This window comes from Asterias rubens, chromosome 12 (assembly GCF_902459465.1).
Source record: "Asterias rubens chromosome 12, eAstRub1.3, whole genome shotgun sequence".
In the NCBI taxonomy this organism is placed as follows: Eukaryota; Metazoa; Echinodermata; class Asteroidea; order Forcipulatida; family Asteriidae; genus Asterias; species Asterias rubens.
This window is the reverse complement of record NC_047073.1, coordinates 11,341,945-11,368,540: the sequence shown is the minus strand read 5'-3', so window position 1 is coordinate 11,368,540 and position 26,596 is coordinate 11,341,945. Positions and strand designations below refer to the sequence as shown.

The following is a 26,596-nucleotide window of genomic DNA, read 5'->3' as shown; positions in this document are numbered from 1 at the left end:
ATTGACAATGCCTTACTGCATTGACAACGCCCTACTGCAGTTAAAAGATATGATCATTAGGTCTCCTGATCTAATTCACCTAACTTCATCATCAAAAGTAATCCTGGGTGTCTCATTTTGGTAGACAATGTCCCTACCAGTTAGACGAAGTGGCGTTTACACACTTTCCATCAGTTTTACATACAATTTGACTCCCAAATTGTTGATCAGTAGCAGCTTTGTGAAAGAGGTCAATACTTGAGTGAAAAAAGAAACGAAATAGCTATACAAAGCTCAAACAAACACATTTTTAAATGAATTATTTTTATAAGAAAAATAAAAACTGAACTTTACATCAAAGCATTTTATTTATTTATTTTTTTTTTTTCTATGAAAAGAAAAATGGAAAATATAAAGGATTTTACTTGAGTGCTTTTGAACAATGATATAAAATAATACACAAACAATGTGCTATTTTTTGATGGTCCGGAAACACAAAAGTGTCCATGTACTAATACTGAAAAGTTTTTGAACAGCACACAAAACATTTTTTTTAAACAAAACCATCTTTATATAGCACTTATGTTTTCTTTGTTATTAATACAGCATGCCCGAGACCTCAATCATGATTGTAAAGACAAGGTTACTACTTTTTTCTTTTGTAAAGGGCATGTTTATAAGGTAGATGTAAACTTCATGACCATGAGCATTGCCTCTGAGAGGTATCAGACCCAATAGAGTGCATTGTTAACGAAGCAATTAACAAACAAATTATTCACAAACTCATGGTGTTGGTGAGTCACATGACAGTTGAGAGCTGAGTAAATCAAGACGGTAAATTTATTTCAAAGGGCCCAGTAGAATTTGAAAACAGATCAACACAATACTATCCAAGGGGGGGGTTAATGCAGTTTTCTAGTGCAATCAAGTTGGTACAGATTACAGTTTCTGGTTTGTATTACTGGAAGGGATAACAACAAATAAAAGAGACATCAAATACTCTTGCCTGACAGGCATGGACATTTTATCTCTGTGTAAAGGGTACGCTATCAGAGAGTTCCATAAGAAGTTCTCTTAGACTAAAACGCCAGTTAAAGGAACATTGCAGAGTTGTTTTTTTGCTGACAATAAGTTGCTGACAGTGTAAGCACTTGATGTCATCCACCATAGTATACATAAACTGACAATGCTGTAGAAGTTTGAGATCGATCGACCATCTTGCTGGGTCTTGAGAAAATTATGAAAAAAAAAAACGATTACACATTGTCATGTATCGATTAAAAAAGAATAAAACACTCACTGAGCGATAAATTAGTTTTATTTATTTCTCATCAATTATGACAATTCTGACAGAATTATTTTAATACTATGTGTTTCTATACTATCATCAACACTAGAGCGTGTAAGTTTTATTTAAATCTGTGATCTTATACAAGTTTTTATCTTGCCAATTCTGTAATGTTCCTTTAACGATGATTATGTTTCCGACAATCTCCGCTTATTCAGACTAGAAATGTGTTACGGGGGAGAACAAATCTCAGGGCCGTCACGTTTCTAGATCGAGATGGCATTAATGTTCGGGTGGGTAAACTACTCGTAGGTATATATTGTCATTGGATTTTACTGTCAGCTGCCGAGACTTTTTAAAATTGACATGTTTTAGGAATTGGACAGAGGAATTACTGTAATGCAATCCAGATGGAATTGTGGTTTCTAAATCAAAGTTGGGGGAACTTACGACTAGACTATTCCATCTGTTACTTGGGTAAATTGTCTTGTTCAATTTAAAGAGGTGGCGCTATGATCTTAACTTTGGCTTCTGTTACTTATTTTTTCATTTTCTCAAATTATTACACACACACTTTTCCATGAATTAGCCGCATGAAAAATATTTGCCTATATAAAAAACATCTTTTCTTATACACTTTTCCACTCATTTGCTGCATCCTACAAATATTTGACTGTACAAAACATCATTTCATATTTACACTCTAGGAGCCTCAAGAATGATTAATGATTTCTCAACATGTGTTATGAGTGTGAAACATGCTGGTTGGACTACATGTATGTCAGCGGAGTGCTTGAAAGCCGTTAGCATTGGGGGCAATTTACATCCCGTTCCGTTCCACCGTTGTTCGATCAATGTTCGGATGTCAAAACATAAATGCCATAACAATATAAACAGCCCAGGCTTCACTTAGTAAACGCTTCAAAATCTCTCTGGAAAAGAGTTATATATGTTTTATATAAAAAAAAAAGCTTCTGACGATGTTTGTTTTTCAAGTGAGAAGAGTGCTCTTCAACGGCGGGATCGGTAGAGACCATAATAACACGTCTAGTCTCCCTCTCCAGCCGTTAGCTCAACCTCATCCATTAGCATGTGGTTTCTAATACATTGATTACCCTCTTCACCTGAAAGGAGAGACTAAACAAAAAGAGTAGAAACAAACCCTCGAGGAAGAAATGGTAGAACATCTGTACGTGGAGGTATTTGAACAGGGGGGGGGGGGTACAAGTCAGAGAGGTTGATTCAGCTTACAGATTAGGCGTACTTCATTTACATAATTTTCATTTAAAGGCACTTGACATGTTTGGTAGTTACTCAAAATATATAATAGCGTAAAAGTTTACTTGGTAAGGTCAGCAATGGAGAGCTGTTGATTGTGTAAAACATTGTGAGAAAGGACTCCCTCTGGCGATAGAGAAAGGAACACTTTTCTCTATGCTCTGAAGTAGCGTAGTTTTTCGAGAAAGAGGTAATTTCTCTCTAAAATATTTGAATCTGAGCAAGACTTCAGAACTGAAACCTTTCTCATGCAGGCATCTGAAAGCTTACATTTGGGCAGCAAGGGTGTTTTTTCTTTCATTATTTTCCTGCAATTTCGATGACAAATTGAGCACAAATTGTCAGAATTTGTTTATTTTAGGTGTGTTTGAATACACCAAGTGAGAATACTGGCTTTGACAATTACTAAACCTGTCCAGAGCCTTTAACAGAGGAGAACGTGTAATGGTGATTTATTATGGGGGGGGGGTTCTAGTTAACACCGCTGGGTGTCAGAAATCATATTAACCACACACCCTCCTTATCATCAATGTTAATCAACGTATGCATGATCAGGCTCTTAGACTTGGTTATTAAAATACTGCATAGAGAAAGCGAGAGGGTGCTGAATTCACACGGATCCTGTCAGTTTGGGAAGACAACAAGCGCCCTGATGGCAGGTGCATGTCATTCTTGTTTTTGGCTCAAAGTGTCTCTCCCCAACTATCATTTCCCTTTCTAGATTAGTGTATTTGGAATTCGATTGAGGGGTGTAGCACCTTGAGAAATGTATCATGTCCCCGATAAGAAATTGACATATTTCAGTGACGATGGATATTTAGCACTTAGAAGTTCCCTTTTTACAGACATTAGGTTTTGAGAACCAATCGAGTGTTTCAACCCTGTAAAAATGTAGAAGTGTACAATAAACTAAGTGGAAATTTCATTTCAAAAGGTGGTCATGTTTTTGAGATATTGATGAATATTGGGAGTGCCGAATATGTCCATTGGAATACACAATCTGAGAAGCCTTACTGATCAAGTAGTATTTCTCAGGTTCAAATTGTGCGGCATAAAAACTGATAGCTTTTTACATACAGGGTGCATTCGTTTAGCTTCCCTGGGTCTACCCCGCGGTGCTCACTCGGGTGAGCCCCTGACAAGAGCTAAACGAACGATCACTCACCACTTGTATTGACGTCATGCACCTGGGGCCAGCCCCCAAGTGACCCACTCAACAAGCAGGGCACTCGGGGCTGACCCAGGTGAGCCCCTGGAATGACGTCAGAGCTATATGAACGCACCGGGGGCAGACCGGGGTCGACCCAGGGAAGCTAAGCGAACGCACCCACAAATAACCACATTACTTTGAAGTGAATTGTTTATCAAACTGCTTTATAACTTTTGAAAGCTGCAGTAAGCTTCTAACAAAAATTTGTTACTGCCATTTTTAGAGTGATAAACAACTGTACCTTCCCCATAAGCATTACAAATTAAACCTTGTTCCCTGTATGTAACAGCATTGATGATTACATATTTACATTTTGTCAAAAAGGGATCAGACTAGTTTCCTTATTATTATCAGTTTGGGTTTTTACATCACATCAAAACCTTATACTCACAGCCCTTCTGGCCAACTCTGTGCGCCTGCACGTACACAGATGTGCGCTTCCATTATTTCATCATAATTTTTACCTCTAAAAGCATCGTGATGACGTCAATCCACAAAAAGGTCTATTCAAAACAACTAACGGTTTGATTCTCAATTCACTAATTCCAACTGAAATTTTAAAAAACACCATCATTAAAGATCGTAAATCAAGGCCTTATAATCCAAGTACAGTATAATAAAACAAAATTAAAAATTAAAACATTAAAAAAAGTAGAAATGAATCATTAGTTCTTGCAATGCCTACAGCCACTAGGCCACCTCAGTGGTCTAGTGACAAGACATCTACTCTAGCAATGCGAAGGTCATGGGTTTGAATCTCTAGACACGAGTAATTTACAAGGGTTTGTATTTTACAGAACTCGGGAAAGTATTGAGTATACAGTGCTGAACATTGTAATAATGGTAAAAAATAATTGATCTTATATAGCTTATTTTACAAAACGTACCAATCCTCAAACGTATGTTCATTCGGCCAATAACATTTTAACATGCCTTTAATCTTTTTCACCTCACTAGGGAATAAACAGCCCAGGGCTGCCGTGGCGCTCGAAAGATTTTTTTCAAACACATTATCAACCTCTACCCTTGCAGTACCATTTATACCCCTTATATTGAAGCAACTTGCTCAAGGACACAAGTGTCATGATTGGGATTTGAACCCACACCCCACTGACTTAACCACCAGACCAAAATTTGAACTTGATGCCTTTAAACCGCACAGCCATGACACCCTTTATGGTATCTCTGAATAGCTAAGGTACATTTCTCCCACCTGGTGCATTATTATAACCCATATAGTGAAGTGACTTGCTCAAGGACACAAGTGTCATGACCGGGATTTGAACCCACACCCCAGTGACTTTGATGCTTTAAACCGCTCGGCCATGACACCCTATATGGTATCTCTACACAGCTAAGGTACATTTCTCCACCTGGTGCATCAATGCATTCCAGACAGCTGTATTTCTGTAAAGCTTTCAGGGCCCCATTTTGTAAAGCCTGTAAGCACGAAAACTTGCTCGCAAAAAAAGTAGTGCTTAACAAAAAAAGGCTACCAGCCAAAACTACGTAAGTTTACATTGCTGTGACTGGTGCCGCACTAAATTTTGTCAAGCAGTTCTTTTCACTTAACAGCTTTATAAAATTGGGCCCAGGTAAAAGAAAACCAATGACTGTCTCCTCTGCTGAGAATAGTATTGCTTATGTTTTAACCCTAACTATTCCAAATCTTCAAAATTGCTATTGAGGAAATTAATTCTTTGACTTTGTAAGATACTGCAGGAACCAAATGACAAATCCTTTTCACTGGAACAGGCCTCCCTCACAAATTGTACCCAAATCCCAAGCCCTATATAGGACTCTTCCTCTGTACACAGAGTCCTAACTATTAAGGCCCGGTTCTGGGGCGGAAAATTTTCAAAGCTTCAAAACTCAAATCTTACCTGCAACAAGCCAATAATTTCAACAGATTCACATTCTATGGCGGCATACATTTTTCTGCGGTGGATTTTGGTCGTCACATATTCTTCACAAATCCGTCATTTTCGTGAAATAATGCAGCTCCCAACGTTAAAAATTTCCCATTTTGATCGCTTTCTCAGTGTTGTCTGCTGCCATGCGTACGCATATACATTCGCGTGCAAGACGCAAGATGCAAGACGCGTGAATTATTGGTCACCGTATCTTGACTGCACAGCGTTAACACGCAAACGCAACGCAAGAGACTGTGAGAGTACGAACAAAAATGGGCATTCCTTAACGTTGGGAGCTGCATTATTTCATGAAAATGACGGATTTGTAAAGAATATATTACGATCAAAACCCACCGCAGAAAAATAAATGCTGCCATGGAATGTGAATCTGTTGAAATTAGTGGTTTCTTGCGGGTAAGATTGGAGCTATGAAGCTTCGAATATTTTCCGCCCCAGAAATGTACCCTGATATCCAGGACGTCACTGTAGAACAATACGAAAGTGTAAATCCCCAACCTCGCTACCATGGGCAGTGCGCCGCCTCGATACCTCTCGTCACTAACCCCTGGAAGTGATGTGCTGAAAAACAACACTAACTAGTGATTGGCTTAAAAGTATCGGCTCTGCATATTCAAGGAAACTGTATGTGAAAAACTAACGACTGATTTGTGTGGTTATAACCATAACGAAGTGTAGTCCAGTTGGCGTAGTGGTATCTCCTCGCTTTCCACTTCTAGGACCCCGGTTCGAGTCCCCCCCAGGGCTCTATGTGAACTGAGTTTTTTAGTCCCTACCTGATCTGGATGAGTGAGTTTTCTCTGGAGTAATTCTCTGGGGCTTTCCTTCTACATCTAAACCTGAAACTTCTTTCCTTGTCTTCTCTCCATTGGGTTCTTGGCTAGTGCAGTGTTTTTGTTTGCTTTTCTGAGAGTCCCTGGCTTCACAACCAGAAAAAAAATAAAAATGAAAGGGAATGAAATAAAGTACAATGCGTTTCCGATGAAATCTTGGCATGGTTTTTCACAATTTTCTCCTGGCTCAACGTATCCACAGGTTTTTTATTTCACATATATAGTTGATCACACAAAACACGAACACATGTCGGTACTATTTTGTCAGCTCTACCAATCTTAACATAGCTCCATTGCTTTAAGGCACTGCATCCCTTTACAACGTCAACGTACGTATATTGCACGTAATGCACTCTTGATAGTAAGGAGACACAACACATAGAAGATTCACTTTAGCCGTTGATTGGGGACCAGGCAACCCCTGTGCGTGTTTGGCCTTCCCCTTAATTCTATACTTGAATCCAATTACCACCATTGCCGTGAGCACAACTTATCATGTTCAAGGGAAATGACCAGAAGCCGAAAGCCTTACTCTCCCTTTTAGATTTCTTTCCCCCTTTCTTTCTTTCTTTTCGCAGATCTTAAAACCCCCTGAGAGGGCAAGATAAGAACTTGAAATGACATGCTAATTTGATGTAGAGATGTGAGGCTGTGAAGATATCAGACCTCAATGAACAGGGAGATCATTTCAATCTTGAAGCACATGGTGTGGTTTGGGGTAATTAACTAAACCAATTACAAATCATTATTTTATTTTATTTTACCTTGAAATTGTGACACCTGGGTCAGTAGACCGAGTCATTTTAAAGCATGTGACCAAAGGGTCAAAGACCAGTATCCACACTTTATGTAACTCAAAATATACATGAAAAAATAACATTAACAAGTCAAAGTTTAAACTCAATCACCCATCTAAATCACAAGAGAGTAGTGATGGAAAATAAAGTACTGTTTTCACTACCTTTTTTTTGTTCAAACATCAGATTTTGGACTAATTTCTATGACCTTTGTTCTTCTTAAAGACTAGCATTCCTAGCCAAACCATGGGGGAAATTGTCCACCCTTCATGCAATGTAAATTTTGTGTCAATCTATGAACATTTATGTACTTTCAATTTTACTGATGGTGGGCACACCCTGATAAAGATATTTTTTGACCAGCAGATTCAACCAAACACCAATGTTCAACAAATGTGAGTGAAAAAGCAAATGAAGTATGTCACAGGAGAGTTGTGGCTTATATAGATGTACCCTTTATTTATCTATTTTTTAAAGTTATAAGCTTTTATTTTATGTATCGCAAGAAAGAATCCACCAACAATCCTGGGATACTGACATTAAAACCCGTCCATCAGCCATTTAATTTTTTATTATTTTATTATTATTCAATGGTTTATTAAAAAATATTCAAATCCGTGCCAGCAGCAGAATAACACAATTTACTCTGGGGCTTCACAGAAAAGCAAAGGTATAATCGATGTTCTGGCCAGGAAACCAAATGGAGAGAAGACAAGGAAGGAAGTTTTAGGTAGGGACTGAAAACCCAATCCACATAGTGCCCCCCGGCAAGATTCGAACCAGGGTCCTAGAGATGGAAGGCGAGGAAAGATACCGGCCACACTATGTACAAATAATTTTGCATAACCTGTGCTGTGAAGCATTCAGCAGCCACTGCAAAAAACACCAGGGTAATCCATTCTCTTAGCGATAAAAGTGGGTTGTTTTGTGTGTATTACTCAACACGTGGTACCTATACGGCTTTACCTGCCATCCAAAGGACGAAGCAATAATGGTTAAGTGTCTTATATAAGGACACAAGTGCCACGAGCAGGACTCCAACACACACTCTGCTGATCAGAAAACATAAGAGCTTGAGTCTGGCACTCTTATAACAGCTCAGCCACAATGAGCTACAAATCTAACGGTTTGGTCATGTCTTTTTCTTCCCTGTGACAACATTTTCATCTCTTACAAGAATAATTGCAAAAGGTGAAGGGAGATCAGTGAAGAAAATGACAGGTAGTGAGGTTGAGGTCTACACTGTATGTTTGTTTGAAACTAAAGGGGTTGGCATGAAATGACTCTTCCATAAAACTCAAAGGATGAATAGCCTTTACCATTGAAGGGTTTTGATACCTTTTGTAGTTTAAAGGCCATGACATGAATCCCTACTCAATGTAAGTGAAGATGTATGTAATTTAACTTACTGGCAGAAGTTTCAGCTTGATTAGTTGTCAACATTTTTGAGAATAAAACAAAATCACAGAGCTATGTTTTAAGGAGAGTCGCGTAAATCCATAGTACGTGCCAACAAATATATTTTTTATCTCACTGAGACAAAAATTATTGTTGTGTATTTTATTTATTATTTCTCAAAAACTACAGCACCTCAGCAAGTAGTATTTTAAGGGAAGCTTTCTATCATCATTATCTACTGTATAAGTCTGTGGACGTTTGTGTTTTGTGTCGTACAAAAAGTACCCAGCAAAACCCTTTAAAAATCCTTCAACAGAGAAGCTGAACTTATGGTAATGTTATACATGTGTAGGCTTAATGATGTTCAGACAGTCAGTCCTCCTTGCAAAGTGCCAAGTGTTAAGCAGATGTGTAGCTATCCTATGGTGTCTTAGATCCCATCTTGCATTCATCTAAGATGACGAATGGTAATTAACACATGAATGGCAATTATTTGATTTGTACCGCATGTTGTTTTTTTCCGTTCCTTGTTGACAGTGTAAAGTATTGCAGAACTAATCTTAGGCGGACAAAGATGGTTTTTTGTTTTTCCAAAGAAACTTGTGCACTCATCAGGCGGAAATGCATGGATCCTGGTAACTGCAGAAGTAACAAATTGATGGCTAAAACTCAATGTCCAGGATATAACTAAACAAACAGTTTTATCAGAGGATGTTTATTTTGTATATGACTTGGCTGAAGAATTGCTTTTCTATTGTGAAGAAGCAGGTGATTTTTTCCGCTCATTTTTCCGTAAACCCGCAACAGTGCACAGTATTAAAATTATATGTAATGCATTGGATTTTAAGCTGTAAGTTACAACTTGTGTTGATAATTTGTCCAAGGCATACACATTCAAAACTTACGTCCCAAGTATTCTTTTGGTCACAACCTATACTTTCACAAAGGTTATTTGATGGTCATGTGGTGTATAGTATTAATTTAAAGAGACCGATTTAAATAGTCTTACAATTTAGCACAGGGGTCAAAAGCAACCCCCCCCCTCCCCCACACACCTGTTTAGAACCCTTAGCCACTGCAAAAATTGCCAGTCAAAGTGCTTTTGATTTAATTAGACCCTGCATGTATAACAATAACAATCAGCATAAATAACAGAATAAACAACATAGTTTTGATTGGCTGCATATTGCACCACAGCACCTTGCAAAACCATTACACAGGTGCTATGTAAAGGTTAAGGGTCTCAAATGTAGCTCCACATACCTTGCAGGAAAAGTAATGAATGTTCGAGCGCCTTGAGTAAACTGTCGAGTGACAGATATGAACGATACGAACGCTATAAGAAGCCACTGTTATTATTTACTAGGTAGAAGTAATATATTACTTTTGACTGGTCCCCCTCACAGTATGCTTAGCTTGTTTATCTTTTAAGTGAGTTTTTCTGTTGAGATTACTTAAAGGCAGATGACACTATTGGTAATTACTCGAAAAAATTATTAGCATAAAACCTTACTTGGTAATGAGTAATGGAGAGCTGTTGATAGTATAAAACATTGTGAGAAACGGCTCCCTCTGAAGTAACGTAGTTTTCGAGAAAGAAGTAATTTTCCACTTATTTGATTTTGAGACCTCAGATTTAGAATTTGAGGTCTCGAAATCAAGCATCTGAAAGCACACAACTTCATGTGACAAGGGTGTTTTTTCTTTTCATTATTTTCTTGCAACTATGACGACCAATTGAGCTCAAATTTTCTGAGACTTTTTATTTTATGCATATGTTGAGATACACCAAATGACAATTACCAATAGTGTCCAGTGTCTTTAACTAATTGTTTCCAGACCATGTTTTCATACAGAGATAATTCCTACCAAAATTAGGGGGGGGGGGGGGGTCATCTGCTCCTGAGGTCAGGTGAAGATACATGTACATGACAATGTCATCCTTGGTCATGATGTCATAGCGACCGTCACATGATTGACACCATGGTAACTGATAAGGGTGGAATTCTGGAAAGTGGGCAGCACTTAGCTTTCCACTACGTGATGTGATTTAAGGATGATACATTTAGACGTGGAGTACCTGTGATAATTCCTTTAAAGGTCAGAAGTACCATGTGTGACATTCATTCCCTTTTACTTTGACAACAAATACTGGGACTTGAGTGATGGCGAATGTGACATTAGTAAATAACAGATCCTGTGATGAAAAATGGTCTAACCTAAGATTTGAAAGATTAATTGATTAGTACATGTACATGTATGTGTATCCAAATAATGAATATTTATAAGTGCAAGGGGTGTGAATCTTTTCATGAGTTGAAAGATGGAATGTTCTTTACAACTAGGCGGAGCCGAGTTGAATTCCATCTCTCAATGTTTTATATAACATGCAAGTAGATCTTTGTCACTTTGATTGGAGGATACAACTTTTGAAATTTTAATTGTGACATTTTGGATTTAACAGCAACGAAGTGCATCTTTACTGCTACGTAGTTTGAGAGTAGCGTTCAATGGTATGTTTATTTGCTATCACGTGACAGACAATCCCCCCGAACAAAGGATAACAATGATCTGCTTTGGGTGTTATTTAATTATGTTTGATACACTGATTGATATTCAAAGCAAAGAAAAAAAGTGTCGCTTCTCCAGTGTGGGAAGGTTAACTCCATGTTGCCCTGAGAGGTTTGTATTTTACGAAAAAATTGTATAATCTTGATTTTTTCTTTTCCATTAGCTTTGAACGCTGTTGGTAACATAACATTTTTCACAATAATTGTTCAAGTTCGAGGAATGTTTACCTTGAAGATATAGTACAACAACATGGCTCAACTTCCAGGCTCTGCTAACCATAGGCAAAGAACAGGCGCTTGCGGAAGCAGGGAATTCTGCTCTTATGTATTTCCTAAGTTAGTGGGGAATTTTGGCTTGTGCGTGTGCGAACTCCACGTTACTAGGCATTCTTTGCTTACACAGCTAGCGCAGAATTTTTTTATACACCTTTTGATAAACTCTTTACGACTTCTTATATTGTTTTTGGCGCTCCTTTATCACTGACAGCCATAATCTTGGTCCATCTAGTAGAGACAGTATAGATCACACAGTACACAGCAAATAATCACACAGAACACAACACCCAATCACAAACCTGTGACATAAGATACGTTTTGAGAAGAGATTTGTGGTACAAAGCAGACAAGATCTAAGATTAAGCAGTACAGAGTTCCAGATGCATGGCGCAGCTGAAGAAATAGACAAGTGTCACCCCAGGAGGAGTGTCGAGACATGGGTTCATTAAGGAGAAGTATTGAACTGGATCGAAGATCCCTTCACTGAGTGTAAACCTCAAGCAGACATACATTGCTACAAAACCGTGACAACTGTGATGCTTGAGACTCAAGAAAATGCCTAAGCTTCCAACAGCTCCTCCCGTCGAGCGAGACAGGTAAAACAGCTCCTAATGGGTTAGTGGTATTATAACCCTGTGTGCATACCCCCCACTGAAAATGAAAGAGAGCTAGAACCCCACGTGCATGTACATGTATACCCCACACCAAATTAAAAAAAATAATAATAAAGTGGGCCAGATCTCCCATGGTTTATACTACTTGCCGGGCTGCGAGGAATGTCGATGCTCCCACTTGGTCTCCGATGTAGTTCTAAACAATGATGGCGTCGTAACCTTCTGCTCTTGGCCTTAAGGGTTTATGAGGACAAGAGTTGGGAACGAATAATGTTACATGTATAAACTTGGTCAGGATGCATTTGATTTGTTTCTTGGAAAGATGTTTCATATGAAGTACACGGTGTTCCATTGGTGTGAAGTAGGTTCGAGCATTCATGCTAATCATGGCCTCCGTAGTTTGCAGTTGTCACATTTAGGGAATTGTCCAGAAACTTATGGTTCAAGTAGCTGTCCAATTTGTTTACGTACATTGACAAAAGAAATCCTATAATTGTCTCAAAATAATGGGTAGATGTTTCAAATTAAGGTCACAGCGTTCTCCTGGTGTGAAGTAGGATTGAGCATCCAAGCTGGCCTCGGTGGTTTGTGGTTGTCACATTTAAAGGAATTGTCCAGAAACTTATGGTTCAAGTAGCTGTCCAATATGTTCCTTGCAAAAAAAAAAAATATTATTGTCTATCATACTTAAATTGTCTACTGTACTTAAAGGCACTGGACACTAGTGGTAATTTCTCAAAATAATTGTTAGCATAAAAACTTACTTGGTAATGAGCAATGGAAAGGTGTTGATAGTATAAAACATTGTGAGAAATGGCTCCCTCTGAAGTAACATAGTTTTTTAGAAAGAGGTAAACATCGCTCAAAAAGTAAACAGCTTCAGCTGAAGCCTTTTATTGAAAGCACACAAAGTTGTGCAACAAGGGTGTTTTTTTTCTTTCATTATTTTCTTGCAACTTTGATGACCAATTGAGCCATTCATAACCAAACGTGTCCAGTGCCTTTGAGAGGCATCTCAACTCTACTCAGGTTCTTCTCAAAACCATAATTTTTTCCTAGGAAATATCTTATTTTAATATTAAAATATTATTTGATGGTTCTGGACCTAGCCCTATGAAGGACTCTTCCTTAGTTCTGATACACAGTCCTAGATATGAGGGTCCGTTTCCAGAGCGGACATTTTTCAGAGATCCTGATTTCAAATCTTACCTTCATGAAGCTATACTAATCGCACAGTCCTAGATATGAGGGTCCGTTTCCAGAGCGGACATTTTTCAGAGATCCTGATTTCAAATCTTACCTTCATGAAGCTATACTAATCGCACAGGATCGGCAATGTACATTTTTTTAAGGTGAGTTTCGGAATCAATATCTGACGTCCAAAACCCACCGCCAAAAGATCACAACATCAAAGAATGTTAATCCTGTGAGATTAGTAGCTTCTTACAAGGTAAGATTCGAATTATGGAGCTGTGAATATTTTCCACTCCAGGAAAACGTACCCTCATCAGGACGTCCTCCAGGGTCCAATTTCATACACCCGCTGAAGCAGAGGTATGTGCTCAGCAATTTTCTGCTAAGTGAAAAACAAGCAGGATACCAGTCACATTTTGTATATTAAATGGTTTTTTTTAGCTGGTAACCTTATTCTGGTACGCTTAATTTTGTTGTGCTTAGCAACTTGTTGTACTTAAGCAGCTCTATGAAACTGGGCCCAGGTCTAGGCTGTTACCCATCAACTTAGTCTCTTCAGAATGCCTCTGAATCTTCAATTAGCAAACTCAAGAGATGGTTAGTATAAAAGGAGTCTTGAGAATTGCATGCCTACCTAAGCTGTTCTTGCTCCTACCTGAGTCATGACTGAAGAGGACGGACTTAGCCTCCTTGGTGATGATTTCTTCCTTCTCGTCTCCCTCCAGTAGCTTCGCTAAGAGGCGGTCCATGATGGATTCCACTGTGGTCTCGGTGACGTCTAGAAGCAATGAGGCCTGACCAACAAAGTTATCTATGTCCAGCGTTGCTCGTACCTCATTGCTGAAGTCTTTCATGGGAATCCTCTGTGAAAATTTGTGAGGAAGGATAAAAGAATTGACGCACACAACACACAAACTTGAGCTTTGGAAATAAAATCTCTTTGAAAAAGGCTTTCATTACTCATTTTGGAGAGAAATTAGTGCACAATTTTCATCATTTTAATTTTTGTAAGGTTTTCAGATACTTTTTTCATAATTACGACTTCATTCATAGGCCAATATTTCACAGAAAATAATGATTCTTTTCAAACAAAATCAGCAATATTTCAGACTAAAATACAACACTTCTTATCCTTACCAATCCTGTATAATGCAATTGAACTCATGTCGTACAAATCCCAACAACACAAATGAAACAAAAATACAAAATCAAAACTCCATTTCAATGGCTATTATGTTTTTTCTACACTAAAATAACATCACAGAAATCCTCACGGGCAACATTTCAACATTTTAACCCTCGTTGGTCGGACATGGGAAGAACCATAATTTAAAATACATAACCCTAGTGCTTCAAATTTGTTATATCATTTGGAGAAAGCCAAGAAAGACAGGTTGTTCTTTGGAGTGGCAACCAAGGATAAGATGAGTCGGAGTTGTCTTAAAAATCACACCCCCTAAAAAAAAACCTATTGTGGATTTACGGCAGGTGGTAGAACATACAACTGCGTATAGGTTTCGCTTCCCTAGAATTTGTACAACATTATTGGCTTGAGTTACGAACATTACACGGTGAGGTAAACAATCAATGGTGGCAGTTTGGATCAAATGGAGAAACATTGTTGGTTGTGATTCAGTGTAAAGGCACTGGACACTATTGATAATTACTCAAAATACTTGTTAGCATAACAACCTACTTGATATGAACAATGGAGAGCTGTTGATAGTATAACACATTGTGAGAAATGGTGCCCTCTGAAGTACATGGTTTTTGAGAAAAAAAAGTAATTTCTCACTAAAATGCTTGATTTGAATTGAATTCAAGACCTCAGCTGAGGTCTCAAATTCAAGGCATCTGAAAGCACACAACTTGTGTGACAAAGGTGTTTTTTCTTCCATTATTCTCTCGCAACTTCGACGACCAGGTTTGCTATCATTTACAAAAACGTATGCATACATGTATGTTGAGATACACCAAGTGAGAAGACTGGTCTTTGACAATTACCAATAGTGACACTATTGGTAATTGTCAAAAACCAGTCTTCTCACCTATTGGTAATTGTCAAAGACCAGTCTTCTCACCTGGTGTACCTCAACTTGTGCACAAAATAACAAATCTGTGACAATTTGAGGTCAATAATGGTCATCGAAGTTGCGATATATTAATGAAAGAAAAAACATGCTTATCATAAGAAGTTGTGTGCTTTCAAATGCTTGATTTCGAGACCTCAAATTCTAAATCTGAGGTCTCGAAATCAAATTTGTGGAAAATTACTTCTTTCTCGAAAACTATGTTACTTCAGAGGGAGCCGTTTCTCAGAATGTTTTACACTATCAACCTCTCCCCATTACTCGTTACCAAGTAAGTTTTTATGCTCATAATTATTTTGAGTAATTACCAATAGTGTCCATTGCCTTTAAATTGAGGGTGGGGAAACTTGGAAAGGAACATCCATCCAAAACCCTGGCTGATGACATCAAAGGAGGAGAATAATGAACTAATTCTAATTGTGTTTTAGTAAGTTTAATGTTATGCAGGCCTGGAATAAAAAGAGGCCACAGAGGCCCCTGCCTCCATTGCCGCTGGTATTGGCCTTGGTGCCCCCTTTAAAAGTTTCCCATTGACTTTACAAATTTTCCAATGGAAGTGCCCTTTGAAAACGGCATTGCCCTTTCAAAGATGAAATCCCAGGCCTGATATTGTAATAGGTAGTTAGGATTTGAAGCTTTTCATTTTCATGATGGGAGTATTGAAAGGTGAGGTTTGAGGTTGCACCCTGTGTAAATATCTCTTGAGCAGCGTTGGTGTTTGTGTAGTGGTAAGTCATTCTATGATCTCTCAAAAGAGAATGAAATATCCTGATGCAGTTCTTTCATTGTATTTACGATATTATCAACCACAAAAAAATCATTCCAGAAGCTCTGAAAGTTCTGAAAAAAAAATACCTGAAGAGGCATCGCATGTAAAGATTTGTTGAAGCGGTTATAAGAATGTGTTGTATACTTACCTCATGCTGTGCCAACATAAGTGTAACCTCCTCTTCATCTTCTGTACAAATAAAAAGATCAGGAAAAGAAACAAACATAAATAATAATACTTTTAATAATAATAACTCTTTAATTAACTTTTCATTTTTAATTCCATACCAGTCAGAAATGGTGCCTGCGACATACTATTTTGGCTGGTAACCTTAGCCTGCTTAGCATAATTTTGCGCTTAGCTTCTGTTTGTGCTTAAAGAGCTCTACGAAATTGGGCCCAGAATTTGATTCCAGCTCACGAGATTCAGGCCATGTCAGTGCCACATTGCTCATGGGGGTTCTGTAAAAAAACTACACAGCACCTTTAAACCAAGAAGTGAGCCAGACTTTTTGCCGTACCCGTGGGTCCTCTTTGATAAAATCAGTGCGCCCATAGTGTGCCTCCCCGGCCACCACGAGGTGATTATTAAATTAAATATTCAAAAAGGCACCGTGATGTCTAAGCAATTAATGACCATAGAAAAAGCCACAGGAGTGCTGGTAATGCACCGCTAATTTACAGGGCTTACGATTAGGATTGGAAATTTCGAATGAATTATGATTGGGAAAATCATAATCATATTTTAAAGATCACGGGCAGGATTAGTTATAGGGTATGTTTCCATCAACATGGCAAACCACATTTCATTTGTGACGATTACAGTGTACGCAAGGTCCAGGGCCAGTGATCATTTGGCCAATAAACTCATCACCCGATAAGTAACTTCGATATAACTTTTAAGTACGGTGGTCTTTTGTTTAAAAGATAGCTCTACATACAATGCAGGAAATAATATTGAGAGCTTTAATACGGGGTGTGATAAAGCGCTATATCAAAACCTAGAATTATTACTTGTGGATAAGGCTACTGAAATGGAATTCCTTTTTCTTTTTTTTTCTTTTTTTTCCCTTTTTTTCCCCCTGAAAATCATAAATCAGAAAAGGTACACGTTCGGTAATTGTCAAAGACCAGTCTTCTCACTTGGTGTATCCCATCATATGCGAAAATTTGGACTCAATTGGTCATTGAAGTTGCGAGAAAATTATGAAAGAAAAAACACCCTTGTTGGACGAATTTGTGTGCTTTCAGATAGGAATAAAAGACTTCTAGCTCGAAGTCTTTTATTATTTTAGTGAGAAATTACCTCTTTCTCAAAAACGACATTACTTCAGAGGGAGTCGTTTCCCACAATGTTTTATACTATCAAGAGCTCTCCAATGCTCATTACCAAGTCAGTTTTTAAGTTAATATTTGTTTTGAGTAATTACCAAACGTGTACCTTCCCTTTAAAGGGTCTATGTAACTTTTGTAGGACAAAAAACACAATGTCCACAGATTTACACTAAACTTACACAGTTTGAAGATAATGATAGTAGAAAGCTTCCCTGAAAGTATTACGTGCTGAGGTGCTGTAGTTTTTGTGAAACAAGTAAAACAATGTCATGAAAATAATTTTCGTCTCATGAGACGAAAATTATTTTAATCATTTACAAACGTATTTTCATGACATTGTTTTACTAATTTCTCAAAAACTACAGCACCTCAGTAAGTAATATTTGAAGGGAAGCTTTCCACTATCATTATCTTCAAACCCTGTCAGTTTAACGTAAATCTATGGACATTTTGAAAAAGTACCCAAATCCTTTAAGTAGACAGAACATCATGCCTCATCTGTAAAGATCGATTTTTAATGAATCCTCTTATTTAGCACTTTCTCTTAAAGGTATGGTCATGGGAATTGCCCATTACTTTCAGCTGAAAAACACTGAGATAAGAAGTTGGGAACAAAGGTAATACCATTCAATTGTACACTATGCGTACTGGGTGTCATTTGGAAGCACTTATTTTCATCTACATGATGAACAAATCAGCTGTGTTTTAGAAGTACTGGTTTTGGCATCGTGCATCCGTTTGATATCCTATTAACAAATATTAATGTGGATCTCAAACTAAGGAGCCCCATAAATGTCTTAACGGTTGATAAATTAATCCAACATGGTTATAGGGCACCCCGTTAATGGTAAATACGTGCTGTCTAATATTGACGTTGAGAAATGGCCACGATAATGCACAGTGCATAGCTGAGGCGTCAGGCATGAAACAGACCACATACTGATTGGAAAAGATGGCTTTGTCACGACGGGGGTGGTGTACTGCCCCTGACTTGAGGAATTAATCTTTCGTGCTCCGGGGCACGGTCCGGGGAGTCTAGGACGGAAATAAAAGAAATCAAGACTGTGCACTGAAGATTCTGCACTCATTTAAAAACCATAAAGTTGAGGGGGAATAACAAGGGGGTTTTCATATGTGGGGAGTGAGGATCACTTTTGCTAAATAAACATGTTTTATAGGTGCTGGGATGCTCTACAGGCGTATTGACAATGCGGCAAATTTTGTAATGGAATTTTTCCCCATTGATTTGTTCCTGTATTTTGTAAATTAATTTAAAATCCGCCTTGATTTATTAAGTTCATTACATATCCAACAGTACATTCTTGTAATGGGATGAATACGAAATTAAAAGAAAATTTTCAATTTTAGATATGGGAGGAAAACCCCAATTAGGAAAACCCCATGCAATCAGGTAGGGACAAAAACTCAATCAACATGTGCAATGCTCCGATTCGAGGTGCGATTCAAACCAGTGTCCATAGAAGTGAAGGCACTCACATGCATCTCTAGCATTTACTACTAGCTACACTTGAGTGTATATCCCGGTTGCTTAAAATGATTTGAATTAGCATGGGCAAAGTAGTAAGCAAATGCTGCAAGGAGAAAGGAGACCTTTGGAGGGGCGGGGAAGGGGGGGCTGCGACAATGCATCCAATATTTTGTATAGCATCTCTAGGATAGTTGGCTACCAAAAAAAAAAAGCAGAAAGTGAGACTGACATTCTTGAGATTAAAATGTGCTTCTTAGTTTATTCTACCTTCCCTTCCCCTCTTTTAAAGGCGGGGGGGGGGGGGGATGAAGGGAGGCTGGGGGTTAAACCATGTAATCCAGGATAAGGTGCAGCGCTGGAGGTATTAATAATAATGTGAGCAAGGAAATCCAAGTATGCCAGCAGGAGGACACTTACAATGATTTGTACGCCTAGAGTACGCTAATCAAAACCAAGCTCCCTGTCACTGCCGTTCCTTGAGAACTATGACGTCAAGAATGTGGTTCTTTTAATTCAAATTAATGGCCCAGTTTAGACCCGGGGAGATTAATGGTTTATACTAAACCAGATCTCCAAATCCTGAAACTGGCCCCCGGGGGATTAGAAGGGGGGGGGGGGTCTTTTGGTACCCTATAGCAATATTTCAATACTGAAGTCCGCTAATGAAACTTGGGAGTCTAAAAGAAAGGAAAACATCGCTAATCGCTTCAAAATAAAAGGTCTGAGTTGCTTTGGTTGTCTGCAAGGCTCATGCCTGGAGGTAAGATACAAAACTTTTTTTGATTATGTTTTATTAGAGAAAGGCTAGTTTACCGAACAGGAGAGGGCCGGAAGGTGCAGCGATAGAAATCAATTCTGCTTAACAAATAGTTTGTTTTTATGGGCTAGCAATTATTGATCTGTCAGGGAAATGCATCAGACTGTTGGTCAAGATTTCGTGGTCCAAATTGTCCGGAATGAATCCATGCCTAGGGGGATTTAAACTGCCCTAGTTTCTGCTCTTCTTTCTCACTGGGAATAAGGTTGTTGCTCTATCCACCTCATCACCCCCCCCCCCATTCAAACAGAAGAAGGCAGTGAATATCAAGACAGTAGGGCAACAAGGCACAATGAGAAGATGTAAACTTTATTTTGTTTAAAGGAACACATTTCCTTGGATAGGTCGAGTTGGTCTTTGAAAAGCGTTTGTAAACGTTTGTTATAAAATGCATATAGATGCCGTCAAAGTGGAATACAATGATCCACACAAACATGCCATGAAATTGCATGGTTTTCCTTTTACATGTACCTCGTCGACTAACACGGTCGGCCATTTATGGGGGTCAATTTTTTACTCCCGTAAATGGCCGACCGTGTTAGTTCGCAAAGTAAAAGGAAAACCTTTAATTTCGAGGCAAACTTGTGTGGATTATTATATTCTACTTTTAAACTACTTTCCAACCATATGCATTTAATAACAAACGGTTACAAACGGTTTTAGTCCAACTCGTCCGATCCAAGGCAACGTGTTCCTTAACTGCAGTGGAGACACAAATTATTTGTGATTCTATCCTTGCTGCTTTGGCAGGGCAATGACAGTTTTTTCTTCAGAAAGTCCTCTTTCTGAAGGAATATTTCTTCCAGGAATATTTCAAAGTAATGACCAGGGACATGGAGGCTATTGCCTTTGAAGCCTCCTTGAAGTATCAGGTCAATATATAACAACCAATATAATACTATTTATCCTTGATGCAAAAATCAATTAACTTGTCTGGGATGTTCACTAATTACGATAATTAAATAATTACATAATTAAAACGGGCAGGCTGGGTGAAGAGTAAAGCAAAAACCATCTTGCTTAAGGACACTAGTGTTACAACCAGGATTCGATCCACACCCTAATGACAAAAGCCACCGGAACTTGAATTTGATGCTCACACCTCTTGTCCATGGCACTGAATTTTGATCAGACTCGAAAAAAAGAAAAATAAATTCCTAACATTTACAGAACTTGTTCAAGTAACCAAGCCCAACAACTCATAATAAAACGATCAACTAAGACACTTGAATTTTAATAATTCAAGAAAATCTCCAAAAAGACATTCACAACTAATCGCCCGAGAAGAAGAAAAAAAAGGTGGCTGACTACTGAGTAATTTGTCGCATGGGAGACTATAAGAAGCAAGTCAGCATATCACTTGATATAACAAAAACTGTCGTGACTCACGGTTTCTATCCATTAGGCCCTTTACTTCAGGGGAAGTGAAAACAAACTCGTACAGAGAAATTGTTTATTTATAACCTTATTGTCACTTAGGTGTCGCAGGGAAGTGAGATTACCGGTAACACTTTGTATATATGTAAATAATTTGTTCTAGGAAGTGCATATCGAGGGGAGAGAGTTACCAGTTTCTACATAAAGTCAGTTCTGTACAGTTTAATCTGAAATTAAAATCTGAAACTTAAAACAATTCCATCGCATTTCAGTGTGAATTACCTGGTTTGGGGCAGGCTAATTTTGTGTTTGGCTGTTCATTTTGTTTGTGTGTGCATCATACAAAGGGCATAATAGGCAGTGCAAGTCTTGCATGTATTAACAATTCATGAAACTATGAAATTGGTCCCACAGCCCAATTTCCTACAGCTGTTAAGCCAAAAAGAACTGTTTTTGCTAAAAGCAAAAAAATAGAGTGGGGCACAAGTGGCAACAATGTAAACTTTTTGGAACGTCACCTGGATAAACCCACTTCTGCTAAGCAAGATTTGTCTATATTTCCCAAGTTTTCTGTTCTTACAGGCATTTTGGAACCAGGCCCTGAACTTAAATGACCCTCCACCAGCATGTACCACAACTATCATCATTCGCAAATAGCATTAAATCTTTCAACCCATGCCAATTAAATCTCAGGAAAGAGGACATCACTTTACAACTAGGTCTAATTGTTGTTTAAAGACAAAACCAGACACAAGTACCATTCCAATCTAGAGCAGAGGCTAATTATTTCACTTGATTTTAAATAAAGCAATTTATGAAACAAGTTAATAGGATCTGACCGGGGTATGAGAATGCTTGACATATTTCTCCAGTAATCTGGTATCAAGACTTTATTGGTGAATGACTTTGGTTCAATGATCTTGAGCCTGATAAAGCCAGCTTCTAACAGACATAGACTAACTGATCAGATGAACATGGTTTTTACCCATACCCCAATGTGTGTTAGCACTGTATACTCCGTACTTTCCCTGAATTGATCCTGTAAGAAAATATCACAGGCATATTTACTTGGGTGGAATTCGAACCCACGACCTTTGCAATTCTAGAGCAGTGTCTTACCACCTAGACTACCGAGATAATCCTTTATCCCCGATGCAAATTTAACATCTATTATGATCAGATGAATATCATCACATCATTCGTTTTTTGAATAGTAGAGTTCACACCAATACTCTGCTTTTCAATACGAATAGGGGTAAGGTTAGCTGCATGTGGGTAGGGAATGGGTCTCAATGATCCAGATTATTTCTTTCTTTTTTTTTTGCCTATAACACTTAACCTTTTTTATTAAAGGATTCGGGTACTTTTTCAAAATGTCCACAGATTTACATTAAACTTACAGGGTTTGAAGATAATGATAGTGGAAAGCTTCCCTTCAAATATTACTAGCTGAGGTTGTGTAGTTTTTGAGAAATGAGTAAAACAAGTCAACAAATAATGTTCGTCTCATGAGACGAAAATTATTTTAGCATGTAAAATCCCATTAACCAGTTATGATACTATAGCATAACTGGTTAATACGTTTTTACATGCTAAAACTGAGACGAAAATTATTTGTTTTACTCATTTCGTAAAAACTACAGCACCTCGGTTAGTAAAATTTCAAGGGAAGCTTTCTACTATCATAATCTTTAAACTGTGTAAGTTTAATGTAAATCTTTGGACATTGTGTTTTTTGTTAGGAAAAAGTACATAGAACCTTTAAGAAAAACACTCGGAAAAAAACTAAGTGAAATTTACATTTTAAAAAGGATGTTCTTGCCTCATTCCAATGGTGGAAAATGTAAATTGAGTTTTGATATGTCCTTCAATTTATTGTCTCCACAAATCCGTGAAGGGGAAGCAACTATTAATGTTCGCCTACAAGAAAAATACATGCACAGCATTGGAGAGACTTCTTATTCTAACCAGAACATTAGATTAGTGAATCGTCAGTGAGCAAGCAAGCATTTATCCTCGAAAAACACTACTCAGCAAGATTTACAACCGATAAAGTGAACAAGTAACCCTTAATGGACCACTGACTGTGGGTATAAAACATCAAGCCAAGGAAGCAGACTTAGTAAGTGGAAGTGATTAAACGTCTCACTGTGAATTATTCAGTGGTCGTTTGGTACACAAATTAACTACTTAAAGATGACACCACGGTAAATTTGCAATGTTATTCACGAAGAGTCTAATGCAAATATACAGTGATGATGAGCCAAGTGGTCCAGGACCCGGCAGACAATTGTTAGAGCCGCAGCAGCAAAGTCCGGATGAGGAGAAATCAAGATATAAAATGACCCTCATATCCCTTCCAGCCATTCATTTGCCATTTTGACCTTTCATATGGAATTTCTTTCTCCCTGGCATTTTCTTCACTGTACCTTTCTCTTTCTTAAGCGTCGCAATCGAATCGTTCCCTCTCTCTCTCTCCCACTGTCCCTCTCTAAAAAGGAACGATATAAAATGCACTTGCACCCATGGGGAATTATATATGTAAGTACAATTCATCCACTGCGAATGCGATACACTGAACTGACTTTTTGTTTAAAACCCGACACAAAAGTCCTCAGTATTTTCATCAGGACGCTGTTTGGGGCCCCCATAGGGTAGCTACTTAAGAAATTCCGAACAGCGGAGACCCATACTGAATATTATTTTAAAGTATAAAAGTATACATTAAAAACATGATACAGTCAACACTTATGTACAGACACACCCAGAGTGTGCGATGGTCGCTGAAGGTTTTACAACAACCACATGTTAAAAGAGAGACCCATGCTCAAACACACCCCCAAGAAAATCCACATGTAGACGGGATATTAATGTTATATTAGATTATCAAATAAGCGCAAATAATGCGCATAATGTAGGATCAGTGGGGAGTGCGGGTTAAAGACGCACTTTAAAGAGGCTATTTCCTATTCATTTCTTTGGATGATCGATTCAGTAGAAACAAATTTAAATAAAAACACAAACATATCACCCAATTTCTTTTGAGTAAAATATCATATTTAAAAGTCATACACTTGGTATGACGATTTCAAGCTATCCCGATCAGAATTACTCTGACGATAACAACTCCTGGCAGTCACAACTCAATTATTAACAAAATTACATTAAAAGCAAAACACAAGACTTTCAGAATATTAGCTGTTTGAAAATTCCTACCTCCCCCCAAACATGATTATATGACGCGAAGTCTCTCCAGCAGCAATCAAACACTGACAGCCTAGGTTTTTTAATCACAGTAACATGCAGACAGAAGTTGAGACGGGGGAAAAAAAGAGGGAAAATGAAGAAGAGGAAGGAACTTCTCTTGATCATCCAAACAGAGTCTCGCATCCTACTCTCGGACTAGTGACATTTCTCCTGACCTAAAAAATCAATCCACTTGTCAGAGAGGGTACTAGCATGATGAACAAAAATCCCGAAGAAAGGGGGGAATATGAAAGCTGTAAAGCATAGAAGAGAGGAGTCGCTATCATCATGAGGGTTGGGATTCACTGGGTGTCGTTACGTCTTTCGAGACACGCGTCATTGTCAGCGCGGCTTTATGAGATGGTTACATGCCAGAGTATCATAATGCAGGATGGGTCTATTTTAAGGAGCACGCTTCTTCGAAGAAGCCGAGAGGCAATCATACGTACTCCATGACGAGAACGAATTGCGAGGGCTTAATATTTTAATCAGTAACCATGGAACGAGACAGTGATCACCAAGATTTGCCGTTAAATCTTTATAGGGATACAAGTTGTGCCCGAGTCGTGGACAATAATTTTGTGTAAATGCATAAACCGGATAAAATAGTCAGATTCTGCTAATATGGTTTAGCCTTACACGAGGAATATTCAGTATTGATCCCCTGTGTCCAGACTGGGCTGGTCCAGACTTTACTTTTCATTACAAGCTAGGCCTAATTTGTTTGAAACCTGTTTACTGCGGCACAGTTTTGTTTGTTCAACAAAGAACAGGCTGTCATCCAGCCAGCTGATATTAGTATTTTCTATACTTGACACGTAGTATGACTTTACCCGGATATAATTTTGTCCAGCAATTTTGTATAGGATAGACTCAAAACATGTTTTGTGCACACTGAATGCTAATATTGAGTAGAAAAATATTGAGATTTGGAGGTACAACTAACCAGGACACGAACTGACACATTAAGGTTTGACTTGTTGTTTAAATTTCAAGTCGGTTGCCGTTAACTGCAAAAAAAAAAACCCACCTTTTTTTCTTCTTTCATTTTCAGGTGATCTATTTCAAGTGAAATACCAAATTCAAGTCGCAGTATCTTTGCGAGTTCTCAAACAGGAAATTTAAAGGCGACATTGGAAACAATGGCCTAATCAGACATTTTTATTCAGGAGCAAGCGAGGACAAAAACATAACATTTGTAAGGCAGGATATTTATTGTATCAAACCATACTTTAAAATACCTCTATTGCGTTGGGTGAGGCAATGGATTGTTCCAGCAGTCCAACCATGGAGGTAGAAACAGACGGGTCCATGTATACGTGTTGGAATTCTTTTTTGGATCCAATTAGCAGGTTGCTAGCATTCAGAATGTTGAGACCCTCCCTAAGGTCTATCAGGGAGCTTTCAGATTGACCAATAATTTAAATTGTGTTCAGTAATCCCATGGAGTAAAGGAAACATGGTAATCCGAAGCAATCCTGTAACTTTAAAGCTACACAGTGGAGCAGGAGGGGCAGCTACACTCAGTTACAATTACAGCAATTAAGGCCACAGCACTAGTTAAAATCATAGCATCAAGTAATCACTGTCTGTGACAGTGATAAGGCTATTAATTTTATTAGGGACAGACTGTGGTCAGACTGACTGGGTCATCTTCATCAGAATAGGATGAGATCATCAGAATAGGATGAGATGAGGTAAAGGACCTTGGATACTCAGGCGTTTCAGGTAATTGCCTCCTCCAGGCCTCGGTGCATCTTAGAGTAGTCCCTGGCCAAATTTCATAGAGCTGCTTTAGCACAGAAAGTAGCTTAGCACAAAACAACTGTTGCTTACCAGCCTTACCATCTCAGACTAGGATGAGATGAGGTAGAGGACCTCTGATATACTCCGGTAATTGCCTTGGTCAAGCTTCTTAGAGCTCTGCTTTAGCATAGAAAGTAGCTTAGCACAAAACAAATGTTGCTTACCAGTTCTTCACCATCTAAGACTAGGATGAGACGAGGTAAAGGACCTCAGGACACTCAAGCATTTCAGATCATTGCCTCCTCCATGCCTTGGGTTGTCCCTGGCCAAATTTCATAGAGCTGCTTTAGCACAGAAAGT

At 38.3% G+C, this 26,596-nt stretch overlaps 1 protein-coding gene across 7 annotated transcripts in view; it reads right to left on the bottom strand.

Moving 5' to 3' along the window:
• The window catches only part of LOC117297371 (sodium bicarbonate transporter-like protein 11), a 58,625-nt gene extending 42,213 nt beyond the window's left edge, over nt 1–16,412 (bottom strand). For 2 of the 7 annotated variants that reach the window (XM_033780359.1, XM_033780362.1), the window contains exons 1-2: nt 16,376–16,412; nt 14,003–14,231 (exon numbers count right to left, since the gene is read on the bottom strand). In XM_033780359.1, coding sequence (XP_033636250.1) covers nt 14,003–14,231; nt 16,376–16,393 — 247 coding nt within the window. In that variant the 5' untranslated portion in view covers nt 16,394–16,412. Of the gene's footprint in view, nt 1–6,462; nt 6,607–12,323; nt 12,408–14,002; nt 14,232–16,375 lie in introns of all 7 variants that reach the window. The other 5 variants (XM_033780360.1, XM_033780363.1, XM_033780356.1 and 2 more) reach the window with 4 other exon arrangements.
• Between the last annotated feature and the right edge of the window lie 10,184 nt (nt 16,413–26,596).